The sequence below is a fragment of the Odocoileus virginianus genome, chromosome 12 (genome assembly GCF_023699985.2).
Source record: "Odocoileus virginianus isolate 20LAN1187 ecotype Illinois chromosome 12, Ovbor_1.2, whole genome shotgun sequence".
NCBI lineage: Eukaryota > Metazoa > Chordata > Mammalia > Artiodactyla > Cervidae > Odocoileus > Odocoileus virginianus.
The window spans coordinates 12,776,268-12,794,424 of NC_069685.1; the positions used below are offsets into that span (position 1 = coordinate 12,776,268).

Sequence of the window (18,157 nt, forward strand, 5' to 3'; positions counted from 1 at the left end):
ATCAAGTAATTTTAATTATAAGGCTATAAATATGTCAAAGGGATCTGATGACGTCTTATTAAATTACAAAAGTGAGCTCAAGCAGTTTCTGATGTGGGCATAATCCCAAGAAGAATGAGTTTTACAGTCAAGTGCTACTCAGGCTTCTCTCCCCTTCTCCCAGCCCCCAACTTTCCCCCTTTTAAATTGTTTGTTTTAATCATAGAAACTATCATCGAGAAATCAAGCATAAATCAAATTATGAAAATATCAAAGAAATATTGTATCTAAATTATTTCTATTCCTTTGATCCTTTCATTTCTTTAAATGCTGGTAAAATTTAATCTCCAGAGAGACACTTCAGACCTTCAAATAGGGGAAAAAATGTATTTTTTTCTGATGAGATCGTGTAATTGCTATTTTAACTTGTACTTCCACTGGAATTAATACATTAGTCTAAAATGAAATTCAAAAAAAGAAAAAAAATGAACATAAAAGAAGCAAGTTCAGAGAACTCTCTCTCATCTTAGGTGTCTAACTCCTGGACAAATTGCAAGCTGATAGGTTTAATAGTACAAAGGTGAGCTATGAGATCTCTTTGTGACAACTGGGGGAATAATGGCCTTTTCCATTTCCATATATAACCCTGCAACTACTTAGGCAGTAAGTAAGGATCCCTTACCTTGAAGGTAAGATCCCTCTGACTATATGTTGCTGTGATCATGTTGGGATTCTAGGCAATGGTTTCTTAAGGTATTCTCTTAAAGGAGATCTCATCGTGTTCCTTTGTAATGCCTCCTGTAATCTCTTTTCTCATCTGTGTCTAAGTCACTCTTACTAGCATATGTTTCATTTGTGTATTTATTTTCCATCTTTTGGCCATGTTGCACAACATGTGGGATCTTAGTTCCCTGACCAGGGAACTGCAAACCCGGGTCCCCTGCATTGGTAGCATGAAGGCTTCACCACTGGATCGGGGTCTAAAAAAGGAAAACAGAAGCTGCTTCTAGTATTTATGACAAAGGGAATTTAATGCAGGGGATTGGTGACACTGTTGATGGCAGAGGAGAAGGCAATCAAGGGATATGAAGAAACCCAGAGAGATGGTTAGCATCAGGAAAAGAACCACTTCCATCTTTAGGCTGTTATATACCTATTATTATTATTTTCCTCATGGCAAGTAGGCAGGAGCTGCTCTAGGTCTGTCAGGGATTCTAAGTAGAAGATACATCCTTGGGAGATTTATAATCTGGTTGGAGAGACGAGGCACGTGCAGAAAACAGATTGTGATTAAGGGCTAAACCTCAGGGACAGAGTCTTAGAACTGGAAGGGCAGTGGCGAGGGAAAGAGACCTTCTGTGCTTCCTGGGCCATTGAGGGGGCTTCCCAGGTGGAGTTAGTGGTAAAGAACCGCCTGCCAATGCAGGAGACATAGAGATGGAGGTTTAAACCCTGGGTTGGGAAGATCCCCTGCAGAAGGGCATGGCAACCCACTCCAGTATTCTTGCCTGGGAAATCCCATGGACAGAGGAGCCTGGTGGGCTACAGTCCATGGGGTCACAAAGAGTTGGACACGATCAAAGTGACTTAGCATGCATGGGCCACTGAGGAATGAGCTCAGGGATGCTTTTCACGGAGCTTCTTTGCCTAACATAACACTTCTGGAGAGTAACCTGAGTTCGAGGACTCTGTGAAAAAGCACCAGTAACACATTTTCTTCTCAGAACAATCTTCTCTTCTAGGGAAACAGCTTTACCTGCCAGTCAGGGACGTATTTGTTCAGGAAGAAAGGAGATCGAGATGAAAGCATTTTGCTCTTCTAAAGAATACTGGCAGATTTAAAATTCATGTTCAAAATAGCATAGCTGACCTTGTACAAATACTCTTGATACAATTAACTGGAAACCAAATGGGCAGGTCAACGAGGTTTTACGGTATCTGCAATTGCCTTTTTTCCATGTCTCTCTTCTTCTATGTGCTTCTTTCTCTCAGGACTCTTGACTGCTCTTTTGCATTCTTCACTTATTAATTTTTTACTTTTTTGAAAGAATCGGATCTAAGTCATTTACAACTTGTAAATTTAAGTCAATATTTGTACCCAATGAAACTGACCCTTAACATTGCCATATATTTTGGGGAGTAAAATTTTGAAAATAGAACATGAAAAGTGAAAAAAGGCAAGAATAGTTTGAACAAGTAGTTTGAGTATAGAATATTTAAAAACTAGTGTTTATATAGTTAATATGGATATTTAAGAAAAGCTTTAAAAAATTCTAAAATAAAAAATAATTTTAAAATCGCACATGTACATTAGATCATAAGATAAAGTTTAATACATTTGATCATGTTAAAGGACACAAAACACAGCCAATCTAACCAAATTTCAGGCATGCATTTACATAAATATATTAAATTAAGAAAAGAAATTATACACTTAAACATCCTTTTCACCTAAAAATCATTAAATCCACAGATCAACAATAAAAACCAATTCTCTGCATTTATCACTTCAAGATACAATTGTTCTATTTTAAAGATAACACAAATACACTTGTTAGAATTTATATGCATTATACATATATTATATATTACATAGATAGTGTGTATACATATGTAGTGTTTGTACAGATAGATAAATATATATACATGGGTGTGTGCACACATACAGATACACACAGATGTATTTTAGGCCATCTGTACTGTTACTGCTGGATTTTGATGTTGAACTAAATTAGAGCAGTTGGGTGCGATTACTGTCTTTTGCTTCAAACACACCCACTGGGCTCACAATCTCCCATTATAAACATCCTTGCCTTTTCTATAGTACATAAATCGTGCTGGGCACTTCAATAAATCTTTGTTAAATTAATGAATGGATGGATGGCTGAATAATAGAAGAACAATCAGAAAGAACTAATATTATAATAACTTGGTAAAGTAAGTCAAATTAATGCAAATATAGAAGGATTATCTAAGCTGATGACTTTGCGTGTTACTCTTCCAAAGAACATTTGTAGAAAACATCTAGTACATATATTAACTTGCTTTCTTAAATGTGTACCTGCTTTTGTTACTTGTTCCCACAGTCTTCTGCCTCTTATTAACAGAAATCCAAGCAAAGTATCTTCTGTGATTAAGGTTATAGACAAATTGCCCTAATTGTCAAAAATCTAAAGGAAAATGAACTGCTAGGAAAACCAAAACTGAGAACACTTTAGCCATGATAAAGTTAAAAGATAAAGTTAACCATTCTTTAAAACTGGACAAGATTAACCACAGGTAAAGCCAGGAAAGACATGGTTTCTTTACCAATTTCTTTTATGCTTATTAGTTATAATGATTTGAAAATTTTTTTTATTTTAATTAGCTGGGTTTCTTTTAAATAGACTTCTTTCGCATGTCCTAGCGAATGAACTCCAAAAGCCTCATAGAAGCTCAGTATCATTTATCTTCTTACTCCATAGTTCTTGGTGAAATGCAAGTCCAAAAATGTCCTATGAATTGAATGAGATGTGGGAAATACCTGATATAAGGTTGTCAGTTTGATTTCCCAATAATAGTATTATGAATAGAACGTATTAATGTGTTAATAGTATTAAGTTCTATGATACATAAACTCCTAATTTATTTTATGAAAATCATGTTTCTGATTTTAAGAATATAAGGTGAAGAATACCCAACACACTTTTGGGCATAGACTATACCAAATCTGATCACACATTGTTCATGTGAATGGAAACTCTTGGCTAGTTATTTTTTAGTGCAAAGGGCAATGTACAAGAGCTAGTTTCTAACTGTGAAGACAAAGCTTATTTTCTATTTAGCCATTATGAATTTCCCATCCCTGTTAATGTTCTGGTTTTTTTTAATCTTGTGTTAAAACTTTTTTTAAGTTAAAAATTTTTAACTTGAAAGATTATAGTCAATTGAAATAACTGATGAAACACTTATATTAATTTGCTCATGTATAAGTAATATAAAATCTACATATGCAAAAACATCCTGACCACAATGCGATGTCTGACTTCGTGATACACATGAGATGCACCTTAGAACTCATGTTGAGCTGGCATCATTTTTTTGTTGTTGTTAAAAGCAGTGACAAGTTTTAAGCTTACGCTTTATGTTAATACAAGGGATCATTATTTTTTATTGCTATCAATCAACTTGTAGATGATCTATACAAAAAAAAGAATGTATCTTTCTTTTGGGTGTATCTTGGGTTCACATTTAATGAATCAAAAGAGCTAATCTGATAAGTAAATCTCTTCATAGTCACTAGGGAAATACTCACTATGATTGAGAAGAAAATACCACAACACTTTCTCATGCTCTCCTGAGTACACTGTACTCCCCAAAAGTTATTTTAAGACAATTTTCAAAATTTATGAGTGACTATTAAGAGGAAGAAGTGTTGCAACTGGTTAGGATGAATGTCCAGCAGGTTTTATGGTCATGTTTTTAATATTTTTAATATCAAATGCTTCTATTATTAGGTTTCTCACCTTCTCTGCATCATATTAATTATAAAAGGTATGACTAATTTGTGTTTGTGTGATAAAGAGAAAGAAGGTAAGATAGAATATATTTCTTTAGGATATTCTAATGAGAAACTTTCTAGAGGTGTTGTCTATAGTCACAGTAACAGGCCCACTAACTTCTTGGAGGTAATAAAGAAATGGGCACATTTTCAAGGCATGGAACTTTGGTCTGAGTTCTCTGCAAGTTCATATTTCATTCCAAGGGTGGGGTAAAAAGATTCTGAAGCCTCCATGGAGGGACTATTTAATTTTTCCCTCATAGATTTGGGACAGTCTTACTTAAGATTATTCAACCATCCATAGCGATGGTTGTTGTTTGAAAAGGAAATAGCTGCTAACTTTCCTTATTGTTAATTCACACTGTTGGACTGGGGACATTATTTCTAGCATCCAAGATGGAACCCCAGCTGAGTTCGGACATCTAGGCTGGGAGTCATGTACACTTTCTGTCCCTTCTTTCAATGATTGTAATAGGCCAGTCTAGTCTGTTCATAATTTGTCTACTGTTCTTTATGATTTAGAGTTTGAACAAATGTGATACTAGGAGAGGAATTTTTCAGGAAAATAAAGATCATAACTGGCAAAATCAATAGCAACCTGCTCTAGGATATCTTCATTAGTGTCTTGAGAACATCTCTGTTTAGTCAAAACCAATAGAAGCAGAGAAGAGAGAGGTTAACAAGAAAAGGGATGTATGGGGGGGGGGTAGAAAAAAGATAGAGAAAGAGAGAGAGAGAAAGATATCATAGGTAACATTCTATAGAGATGCTCAGAAACTTTAATTTATTGAGCAGCCAAATATAAATGCCTATAATATACCTTATTTTTCCTCTTAAAAATTTAGGCTTAGTTTTTATGTTTCAAAACTAAAAGAAACTAATACAGTTTAAATTAATGTGTATTTTGAAAGACCCTAGATGCAGCATCTAACCTAAGATCCTAAACCTAGGAGATTTCCTTTTAGTTTATGATTTGGATATAAAAACAATATTACAAAATTGTTAAAAATTGTTAGTACATTATTATGTAATTATTTTCAAATAAATAAATAGAGAAGTGCTTACTCTTAAATATATAAATGAAAAGGAGAATGGCTTTCTATTTAGGTTGTATGTGTAGGTTTCCTTGCTCTTCTTTATGAGATAGTCCATTAATCTGAGAAAACTTCTGAGTATTCTTTGTGATAAAATAAAAGGTATATTTTACAATAGCCATATTGAAGGGAAATTCCAAAAAGAAAGGTATAGATGGAAGCCCTTTTTATCATTATTCAAGTTTCTTAAATCTTCCCTTCTTTGTACTTTAATGATGTGTCAATTCAGTTGTCTTCGTATTACCTCAAATAACTAGCAAGAAAACAAAGTTCTATCAACCAGAACAAGAGTTTGTTAGAAGCAGTGGCAGAAAATATTTTGCCCCAACTCTTTATAACTACCATCATAGCATTTTACATTACATTGATCCCCAAAGCTTAAGCTCTAGAATGGAAAAAAGGAATAATAATTTACATTTTTATGTTTATTGTATCTTTATCTCCCACATCTATATTCATACAGAGGACATTTTCTTTCATTTTGATTATGTGCTTTTTTACTGAGTATATATTGCCATTCATGTGATGAAACAATTCTTTTTCCCTAGCTCACACTTTTTAACCAATTCCTACTTTCCTCTCATCATGAATTATTTAAGATCATTCTCAGTCACATATATATTTAAAATCTACTTGAAAGGAAAGGTCAAAAGTTTTTTTTGAAATGATCACTTAGTTTAAAATATGTAGATATTAATCTGTCTTTGCTATTTAGTTCTTTCCTAAGAACAGAAAGAAATGATTCCAATGACTGTCTTTGCTGGGGTTTAATGTCAGTGGATCTGTTTTCTTTTTAGAAAATTTTGATCTTTTATTCTAATGACTCCCCATAGAAAAGGCAATGATACCTGGGGTACATATGTTTTTCTAAGTCATTTGAAACTCTTTCACTTGGGAAAGGACTATCTAAAAAAAAGCTGGGTCTGGTCAACTTAATCTCGGTATTTTTAAGTAGGAGAACTAATGACAATAGAACATTTTTCCTTTTATAAAGATTCTTTTGGAAAAGATGGAAAGATTCAAGATGTCAGAAAAAATGTTTTTTTTTTTTTTTAATTTGGCTGAATATGCGGCAGCATCCTTATTGTTTTCAGTGAAACTATGAACAGGAGAATGTGTAATAAAACTGCACGATTTGACAGATTTAGACAGCTGGCTCCCTCACAAGAAGCTCACATTTTGTGAATGTCACCCACGTTGAATAAGAGATGAGGAGATGGTAGGGTCCATTTACAAAAATGGTTGTCAGGACATTTTTTTTTTTAATTGTAAAACTTTCTGTGATGGAATTCAGTAAAAGGGCTATGAAGAGAAAGCCACAGGGACAAAAGACTGCTATTAACCTACAGATGCGGGCTACGGCAGGGTTCACTGCAAGATTTGTCACACTGCTGGGCCAATGAAGTGTTCGTGTGACTGGAAGGGCCCACCCCTTTCCTGGGGTAAGAGGGCAATTTGGTCTCCATGCTCATTTAATCCTGAGACTTCTTTGAATAGACTGTCCATTGAAACCTAAATTGTGCAAAATTATGCATGCACTTTTTAATGCAGGCTATTGTTCACTAAGCACTGAACCAAGACTTGTCAACCCATTTCCATTGGGCATGAGGTCACTTGAAACTTAAGCAATCATATATGGCAGACAAGAACAGGGTACTTAACCAAACTTTCTACTTGGTCGTTTCTCACTGTGCTTTCACTGCAAATCTCTCGCCTTCCAACAATCAACAAATATGAGTTGCAAGATTTTGTTTATTTTTTAAATTGACGCTCCTGTTCTTAAAGGTAAGGAGTAGGTTTGGGAAGTCAATCTGTGTTGTATAATCTGCCCTGCTCTACAATTTAGACTCTGGAGGGACAGATGTTAAAGAAGGGCAACCGAAAGTGGGGGCCCACGCGTCATGAGTCGGTGTTCCTTCAGTGGTGCAAAATGCCCTGATAACTCTTTATAATCCAAACATGGCAGGCTGACTTCAAAAACCACGAAGAGAAGAGTCTACCTGAGTTTCTGCAGTTTAAGTTAGAACATGGCATTTCTTGAAAAACCCAAAAGAACATTTACAGGAAATTTATTCATACATGAACCAGAGAGGATTTTCATTGAGTTCTGAAGGAATGTACACATTAAAAGTCATATTTGGCAAGAATAAGCATATTAAAAATTCGTACAAGTGACAGCTTACATAGGCAAGATTTGTTCAAAACGAGTGAACTCTTTTTCCAGTGAGGTTCGACTCAGTGTGAAACCCACAACATTCTAATCACATATACTCTGATGGGCTTGCTATGGTGAAAAGCATTTTACGAATGTTTAATGCTGGAATTTTATAATAAGTGGCTGTTTTCTTGCTTTTTCATCCGTCGTTAATGATTACATGTTGGCACAAGGATACATTGCTAGATTAGATCCACAGCACATTAAAGACTGTTTGCTTTCTCACTCCCCTTCTTTCCAATTAAGTTGGTGAAAAATGTAACTTTAGTATTTTACAGGACAGGGTAAAGGTGTTTCATCTAGGTGATGTCTATATTATAAAAATAAAATAAAAAATATAAATATGTAACACAAACCCAGTGCCTATTGTTAAATAAACTATACAATAAAAGCAGACCTTTTAGGAAGATTGGTTTTAAAATATGCTGTTATGATTTAATTAGAAAACACTTGAAAACTATCTTCAAATTAAGCTAGAGTAACCAGATTTCTCTGCCAATAAAAAGGTAAGTGCGTTAACATTCTATAATCGGATACACTGATAAAAATGCAGATTATAATTTTATACCGTTGCCCACTTAGAAATTAATCAGGGCTGAAACATTCTCTCATATTATAGTCCTTTAATATTAATATAAAAATATGGCCTTTTAAAATTCAATCCATCAGATTGCACAGTAATGTTTTAAAACTCCATTGAAGTAGACTTCAGTGATTACAGACAGAAAATTCCTGGGAAGTCAAATCATCTCTTCCGGTGACATAAAAATGCCGTTATCAATTTACAATGGAATTTCCAGGGAAATTACTCCACACAAGGAAATACATATTTTTAAAACCCATCTATTACGCAACCACACGCATAAGGTTTTTGAGTGTGTGTGTATATGTGCATATGTGAACAAACATGCCAATATACACACACAAGACCTGCACATTTCTGGAAATGACTTTTAAATTAATCAAAGAAAATGAAATCACAGGAGTGTGTAGCAAGATAACAGTTGTTCTTTTTAATGACAGGATAAAAAAATAAATGCCCACTGGAAAGGAATAGTCAAACAGTCCCAGAAACTATACAATGTAACTTGTTAGATCCAGCAAATAAGATGTCATGTCAATGATCTGATCAAGAATACCTGCCCTGGTCACTCTGCGGAGGTTTCTGTCCACTTGTTCACATTGAGGACCAAGATATCCTTTTTTACAGAGGCACTTGTTGGGTCTAACACAGACACCACCGTGGCAACACGCTGGCTCACATTTCGCTGGAAGAAGAAAAAGAGCAATAAAATCACGTTCCATTCTGTAGGTCAGAAACGGCACTGAATATGAGGCCAATAAATACTTGATGAGTAAGGGAAGGGAGGGAAAGAGGAGAAGAGCAGTCCCAAAATGATCCCAAAGCTAATAAATACAAAGAAAGAAGATTTTAGACTTCCAGTTATTTGGGGGCCAGAATGCAGCAGACAGTGGGAGATACTTCTAGAGAAGCAGATCACCCAGATCATGGGAAACAATTTCAATCCATTATAGAATTGACTTTATGTAAAACGAGGATCCTGATGCTGGGAAAGATTGAAGGCAGGAAGGAGAAGGGAACAACAGAGGACGAGATGGTTGGATGGCATCACCGACTCAGCGGACATGAGTTTGAGCAAGCTCCGGGAGACAGTAAAGCCTGGTGCGCTGCAGGCCATGGGGTTACAAAGAGTTGGACATGACTTGGTGACTGAACAATAATATTGAATTTCAGTTCTTTAAAACTTCTGTTTCCCTAGGGCATCTCCAACAGAAAGTCTTCCAAGTACCTCTGGTTTCCATTCCTCCTAGCTAGGACCTCACATAGGGAAGGGCGTGGCCAGAGAGAAAGACCCAGAGGCTGGAACATCAACAGTCTAACAGCCAGAAATGGTTCGTTTTTTATTTTGGTTGGAGGGAGGATCCATTATGTGGATTCCCTTGGATTCTTCCCTTTCCTTGTTCCCAGGGGGTGCACGGCATATGTCTCATTTCTGATTACACCTTGAAGCCCTTTCTTGGGGGGAGTCAGTGAGGTTGGCTAGTGAAAGATGTTTTGAGCAATCCATTTCAGGGTACTTTATAGCACAGGACTGCCTCAGAAAAGAATGTTTACCACTACAATATAGGTAGGGAATGTAAGTATGTACTGTTAAAATGAGGTGGAGACATAAAATTGAGCCTATAACTTAGTCTCTTACTGATAGCATGCATCTGGGGTGTGAAGCCACTGTAGATAGAATCAAATTCCTTGAATACATATCCTTATACTTCTCAGGGACAGTTCTTTTAACCTTTCCCAATGCAGTAATAACAATCCAGGGGTCTGTGGCTAGTATATGGGAAAGAAACAACGTGGAGAAAATAGACTACAATAGTCTTTTAAATTTGTGGGAGATGAGCAAACTATGCGAGTATATGAATAAAGTTCTTGGTTGGGTCAAAAATACCAAAAAAAAAATTACTTTAATAAAATGATTATGGTTTAATCTTATATATTCAAAGTATCTAAACTGATTTAGGGAAAAGATGAGAAAATAATTTATGAAAATATAAATTTTCATTTATATCATATATTCTTATCATGTATCTATTATGGTATATATGAAGCCACCTATATTCAAAATTATGTTTACCCTCATCTTAGCATACTGTTACTAGCAGGCACTCAAAAAATTTTTCTTATCCAATGACTGGAGGTGACCTAAGAGTCAAATATAAGCAAAATAAAAGTAAGGAATAAGACAGAATGGACACCAGGTAAAACAAGTCGAGAGAAAAGATATTATCAAGCATCAGAGGAAGCAGGGGGAAGAGATATCATCAGGAATTAGAATATTATTGCATTTAAACACTGATCCTCATTTTTTAGCCAACTAATGAAAAAATATAGAATGTGAATATTTGCCTTAAATAATGTAATTATTTTATTTCTGTTGTTTCAATTATGATCACTTTTTCCTAGATATGTAAACCTGGTATCAATTGGTCACATAATATTATTAGCGCTGAAGCAATTTAAGCTTAAAATGGATACTGTCTATGAGACTTTAAATATTGTCTACTTTATTTTGACAATATATAAACAGTGTATGGCTATAGTATTTTGAAACAAATACATGTTTAGAATAGAGAGAGATGGCCTTTATGAATGATGGATACTTTTAAATATTAACACGGGACTTAGAATTTTATCAGCAAGAGAGACTTTAATGTTTGAAATCTTTTGTAAATAACACGAATATGCTGGTTATTGAAAATGTTCTTTCAACATACCCATCTTAAACTCTAGGTATCTAAATTAATCTAACTGTCTTCACAACAGGTAGAATTTAAACACAACTGCGTCTATTTGTGGAAGTCACAAGTTAAAGGATAGAATAACCCTGGAATGAAACTCCTTTGCTCTCTGAGCAGCTGCACACCTAGCTGACGGTCGACAAGGGAGTGGCAAAAAGAATGAAGAAAATCTCATAAGATGACTCTAGGTAACTGTATCTTCCCCTTTCCTATAAAAACACCAACTGAAAACCCCTATTTTAGGGCACTGCAGCAAGGAAGCAAGCAACAAAATCGAGGGAGGGCCTATATGGAGTGTCTGGAAAATTCTGGCACTCAGAAAGGGCCTTTGCACACACCAGGTCATTGCGGCTGCTGCTCGGTCACTCAGTTGTGTCCGATTCTTTGTGACCCCACGGGCTGTAGCTCACAAGGCTTCCTGGTCCTTCACTAATCTCCAGGAGTTGCTCAGACTCACGACCATGGAGTCCATGATGCCATCCAACCACCTCATCCTGTCACCCACTTCTCCTCCTGTCTTCAATCTTTCCCAGCATCAGGGTCTTTTCCAATGAGTCTGCAGGTTTGAAATCTCTAATCCAGGACTCAAAGCCCACAAGGATGAACTAGTTGGGCTGTTTTCACTTTTGATTTTGTGAAAGAACTCAATTATCTTTATAACTAACCTATATAAAGGAATTGTTTATGTTAGGAAAATGGCAAAGTCTTCATGTATAAATTCAGAAACAAGCTGAGCATTACTATTATTGTAAATGGCTACAATTTTATTCCATTCATCTTTTTCTGTGAGGGGGACTGTACCTCTCGGTTTGTGGGATCTTAGCTCCTTGAGCAGAGATTGAACCTGAGCACCCAGGAAGCTTGGAGTCCTAACCACTGGACCTCTGGGGAATTTCCCCGTTTCATCTTATAGCTGAAAGTTCATACCCTTTTATTAGCCTTTCACTATTACCCCTAGCCCCAGGCAACCACTTTTCTGTTTTTATGAGTTTGACTTTAAAAAAAAACAAATTCCACAAAGAAGTGGTACCATGTAGTAGTATTTATCTACTGTCTGGCTTTTTCACTTAACATACTGTACTCAAAGTCTATCCATGCTGTCAAAAATGGCAAGATTTCCTACACGGCTGAACAACAGTCACGTGTGTGTGTGTGTGTGTGTGTGTGTGTGTGTGTGTGTGTGTCACATCTTTATCCATTGACAGTCACTTACATTGTTTCCATATTTTGGCTACTGTGAATAATGCTGCTATAAACATGGGTATGCAAATATAAATATCTCTTTGAAACCCTTTTCTCACTTACTTTGGATAAATACTTAGAGGTGGCATGTTGGATCATAAGGTTGCTCTATTTCTCAATAAATGGCTACAGCTTTGAACATTAGATCCTTCTAGAAGAAATAACTAACGTTAAGGTCTTGAGTTCCTAGAGGCTGTCCCATGCCGTCTCTTTCCCAGGGACAACAGAAATACTAACCGACTCTGCAGAAGTCCCCTTCCCAGCCGGGACTGCAGCAGCACGTCCCCGTAGGGGTGCAGTAGCCATTCCGACACAGCCGGGAGCACTCGGATGTCAGGGTCTGGGCGGGCTGGACCGCGGCCCTGCACTCCTCAGGCATCAGAGGTCTGCATCAAGAGACAGAATCAAAAGCGCATTTTGGGTGAAAATCAGCACTGGGATAAAATCGAGCAATTTTATAGCTTACAAAGCATGTCTCTTCTTTTCTATGGAAAATTTTCTTTTAAGTCACTCAGACAGAAAGGTCGACAACTTTCTAAGAAAAGGTATACCCGTGAGGAAACAAAATAACCAGTTTCGAACCAAAGGGAGCACATTAAACATGGTTAAGAAACTTTATCATGATCAAGATTCATTGATTAAAAATGTAATTACATTACACCAATATTTTGGTGGGGCTTCCCTGGTGGCTCAGAGGTAGAGAATCTGCCTGCAGTGCAGGAGACGTGAGAGATGCGGGATCGATCCCTGGGTGGGGAAGATCCCCTGGAGAAGGAAATGGCAACCCACTCCAGTATGCTTGCCTGGAGAATTCCATGGACAGAGGCACCTGGTGGGCTACAGTGCGTGGGGTCACCAAGAGTGAGACATGACAAGTGACTAAGCACACACACAATTTTTTGGCATCTAAGAATTCCTAGCAATTACAAATTTAACAATGAAGATGTATGGATATTTTAAAGCTTTTTTTTTTCCTCTAGGACTCCAAAAGTTTTTAGGAATAGAAAAAATAGGTATATTTGGCAATATGAGGGGGCTGAAGGCAGTCATTAAAATGAGTGCTTGTAGCCTGAAAAACTTTGAAATTGCTTTTTATTTCATTTTCATGTTTCTTTTGAGATACTTTTTCCCAGAATGACTGGTCTTGAAAGGACATCAATAATACATGTGTGTTTCTGGACTGAAAGTTTAAACTCTCTATGCAATAAATGATCTATATAGAGAGATTTTTACATATGTGTGTGTATATATGTACATACATATTTTTATAATTTTATTTTATGCTGCTATGAAGAAAAAGAATGCTACTAGTAGCAAACAAAAGTATCTTATCTGTCACTTAAAAAGTCACAGACTTTGTTTTAACTGCTCGACAACTGCAGTCATTTAGACAAGGACCAAGCTGCCTACAGAAAATTGTCATACGTCTTCATGTTTTTGAATGAGAGGTTATCTTTCAAGGTGGTTCAGGCTAGAAGCATGATCCCAACTGCGCATTACCTCATCTTTGAGAAAAAATTTGCAATGGCCCTTTGCTATCAGTCACCGCTACCTGCGCCTCAGTGTGGTGAGAAAGCTCTTTTCAGGGAAGGAATGTAAACAAATGCTTCATCACCAGTCAAATCACCACCGTGAAGAAGGCCAAGTCAGTCGAGTCCTTAAGTACCATAACAAAGAAGGTGATAATTATGGGTCAGGACTACCATAGAGGTAAATGATACCGCTTTCTGAGAGGAGCAAATAATTAGGCCCCGCAGCCTCCGTTTTTTTGAGGCAGGTTATCTTGTTATGCCCTGTGGCAACGTGAACTGTGATAATAATTTGAGGTCTGATCTGAGACTGTTTCTACAATGACTCAAAGCCATATTTAAAATATCCAGTGACTTCTTTAGCTCCTCTCTCCAATTAAAACCCACTCTCTGTTGAAAGGATTGTTTGGGATGAACATGTACGCACTGCTATATATAAAACAGATAACTAATACAAACCTAATGGATAGCACAGGGAATTCTGCTCAATATTCTGCAATATTCTAAACGAGAAAAGAATTCGAAAAAGGATACATATATATGTATAACTGAATCCCTGAAACTAACACAACATTGCTGATCAACCATACTCCAATATAAAATAAAAGAGTATTAAAAATAAATTACTGATTTTTGCAACTATTGTGACAATTCAGAAAACTCCCTTAAATTGACTCAACCTCTTATTTAAATCTAGAAATGGTCCAGTTTATGTGAAGGTACTTGAGACAGTCTACATTTTCACTCAGAACACACTATCAGATATTTTCCTTGTCTCTCCCCACCACCCCCTGTCCCAGGAAGTCTTTCTTGTAAGGGCAGTAAGTAAGGGCAGAGGGTGATATGGTGGAAAAAACATTAAATGGCCAAGGAAAGTGAGGGAATTATCTTCGCCTTCTTGTTTTGAATAGCCCAAGTCTGCTCAATTTTTCCCTCACATAAAATTCTTATTTTGTTTGCGATACTATGATGGCCTTTTGGCCTTGAGAAGAGCAGTTTCTCAGAAGTCACGATGTTCTTCTGACTTACAGATCACCACATTTACTGGTCAACAGGTGTTGTTCATTTTCCTGGTAACTGAGATTCTATTTATCCAGTTCTATTTAGGCTACCCACTCCAGTATTCTTGGGTTTCCACTGTGACTCAACGGGTAAAGAATCCGCCTGCAATGTGGGAGACCTGGGTTCGATTCCTGGGTTGGGACAATCCCCTGGAGAAGGGAAAGGCTACCCACTCCAGTATTCTGGCCTGGAGAATTCCATGGACTGTATAGTCCATGGGGTTGCAAAGAGTTGGACACAACTGAGCGACTTTCATTTTCACTGCGTTTGTTACTAACTTGTTCATGCTCTTTCCAATTCATTCAAGAAAAGAGACGCAGAAGTAGTGTGTCAGAAATATGTTACATGTTACACGCAATGGAAAATGTGCAATCACATAGTTCACATGCTACTTGGTGATATGGTTTACACCTGAGCAGATGAATCCAAAGAGAAGACACCATGTGATCAAGAATGTAGGTGACTTCAATCAGACAACTACAATCAGAAGACATTGCCTGTTTGAAGCCAAGTATAGGATCATTGAGTCATGTGCACTGGGAACAGATAAGGCAGTCTGATGAACAGGGATTCACTGCAGAAGTATGGTTTTTCGGGGCAGGATACCTGATCCTTGTTTCCCGGCTGATCCTCCAATTAGACAGTTTGATTTTCACCAAACATTCAAGTGTGTGTAAACTCAGATTATGGAGGGAATTCTAACTTTTTTTAAAAAATTTTGCCTAAGATAGAGCAAATGCTTATCTATCTGTAGATGCGATTGCTTCATGCTTGGGCTTGTTTAGTTTATATAAGACTGTGTGGCTGTCATATATAAACATGATTCCCTTAAATTTTTATTTAATTACCTACAAAAATAACTGTATTCTTTTATGAAGCTGACAACTCACATTCCTCACTTAGCATGTTAAAATCTGCCCCCCACCCTCGTTTTAAACTGTTATTCTATTGGGAACCCTTGAACATGAAAATGTACATCAAACATAGCCCATCACTTATTGGACCTCACTTTCCTTAAGGAATGAGGAATTCTATTTCTTCTTTCCCTTCCCCATTGAAATAAAAGTTTTCTGAGGGCAAAATCTGTATATTCAATCCTCTTTAAGTCTAGCCATTGACTGCCAGGCACTATACTCTTCATGGGGAGAAGACAAAAATAAAACAGTATCCTGATCCTCATGGAGACCAGTGTAGGGAAGACAGACAGGCAAACATAAAAGTATAAGGCAGTAGGATCTTTGTTATGATAGAGGGGCATATAAAGTTATCAGGAATACAGACGAGAGTGCAATTAATTTAGGATTGGGGGATATTATAGAAAGATGATATTTAAGCTACCAAAGTATTTTATCTCCTCAACTACTTATAGTCCTAGGAGGTAGGAAAATACCATGGAATTTCGATATGTTTATTGAACTAAATGCATACAGTAGAAACTTTTTCAAATCTAGAATATAAATTCCATGAAGACAAATAATTTCCTCTCTTCTCTTGTGTTTTTTCAGGACCCAGAAGAGTGCATAGCACATGTAAGATGCTTATTAAAAATCTGTTGAATGAATGAAATGAGTGTAATTTTAAAAGGGTGTTTGGTTCTTTAAAATGCTGTTGAGAACAGACAATTTAGGGGAGGGATATGATTAAAATTGATTAAATTAAAATTGATTAATCATTAAAAATGATTAAACTTTTATATCATAAGCATAAAACTAAAAACACTATTTCTTTCTGTTGCCTAAATTAACTCGTCTTACAAAATTCTTCTAAGGCACAATTAAATTCATTTTAAATAAAGCATTTTTACACTAATTATAATTGTAATAAATAAACAACAGGCTAAGAAGTAAGCAAGACATAAGGAGATACGATCATTTTCTCCTCCAATTGGGAATTAAGTCAACACATCAAAATTCATTTTTCTAGTAACATATTTGGCAAAGCCTGACAAAGATTGTTGGAGAGCTCAACCATTTCTTTTCTCCACACACACTTTTTGTTCTAGGGACATTTCTTCCTTCCATTGAAAGAAGTAAGTTTCCTTTACATGGAATAAATAAGAATTAAGAAAAGGAAATAGAAGAAGTAAATGTGAACTTTATTATTATTGTCACCTTGAGATAGACCTTCTTGTATTTCAGAATTATTACATATACACACCTAGGGATCCAAACACAAGTCTAGAGTATATACCTGTGATAGATAAAATCATTTTTCATTCTTAATTTTTATTGCACCAGGAATTTGGGCATTTTAATATAGGCCTAATAAGAATTATTTAAATAGTATTCTCCTTTTAAAACAATTCTTTTTTAAACTTTTAGACCCTTATGTCTACTGAATGAAGTCTGAGATAAAGTTTTCAAAACAGAAATAAAGAATATATGGTGTCCATTTGTTGACAGTTATTCTCCATAATTCTCAGAAATTTAATTTAATTTCCTAATTAGAAAAACACATTTCCTAATCCCTTTACACATGACAAATTATGAACCACTAAAGGGTTAGTGCAGAAAACTACCCAACATTTCCTAATGTATAAAGCATTTTCTTAGAAATCTACTTTGATTCATTTTGTGTAGTAGTACAAAGCTTTAGATACTTTTTTGAAACAAAGGAGAAAATTGAGAAACCCGAGTAGTTCATAACATACATCATACCATGATGACTTTTTGTGAATAGCTAAGGCCAACGGTGACTGTCTCTGTGTGGTAGGTTAAAGAATGATTTTAATTTTATGATCTTTAATTTAATAAGTGACTGACTCGATAAATGGGAAGTCTCTATCCATCTGTATGGACGGACAGGGGTAAATTCTGTCTTAGCAGGCCTGATCTTCAGAGTGAGTGCTGCAGAGACCGATCTATTGTGTCTTTTATAAAAAGTAAAGTGTTCATTCTGAAATTTTTGTAAGGGGTTCAGATTTAAATTCATGTCATTGTAAAACAAAGTACATTGATCATGAGCAATACTCTTTTTATAAGATTCTGAATCGTTGGAAGTTTCAGAAGACGTGCTCATTCCTCAGCTTCTCTTAGACAACGTTCTGCTTGAGGTGATTGAGCAGGTGATGTAAGAACTGTCTTACTCTTTTTTTTTTTTTCCTTGTGGAATCTTAGTTCCCTGACCGGGGATCAAACTCAGGCCCTCCACAATGAGAGAGCAGAGTCCTGATCAC

The 18,157-nt window shown here is 36.2% G+C and overlaps 1 protein-coding gene across 3 annotated transcripts in view; it reads right to left on the minus strand.

Moving 5' to 3' along the window:
• Positions 1 to 2,289: 2,289 nt before the first annotated feature.
• The window catches only part of HHIP (hedgehog interacting protein), a 108,019-nt gene continuing 92,151 nt past the window's right edge, over positions 2,290 to 18,157 (minus strand). The window contains exons 12-14 of one of the 3 annotated variants that reach the window (XM_070474810.1): positions 12,629 to 12,777; positions 8,972 to 9,096; positions 2,290 to 8,138 (exon numbers count right to left, since the gene is read on the minus strand). In XM_070474810.1, the coding sequence (XP_070330911.1) occupies positions 8,124 to 8,138; positions 8,972 to 9,096; positions 12,629 to 12,777 (289 nt within the window). In that variant the 3' untranslated portion in view covers positions 2,290 to 8,123. Of the gene's footprint in view, positions 9,097 to 12,628; positions 12,778 to 18,157 lie in introns of all 3 variants that reach the window. The other 2 variants (XM_070474809.1, XM_020878464.2) reach the window with 2 other exon arrangements.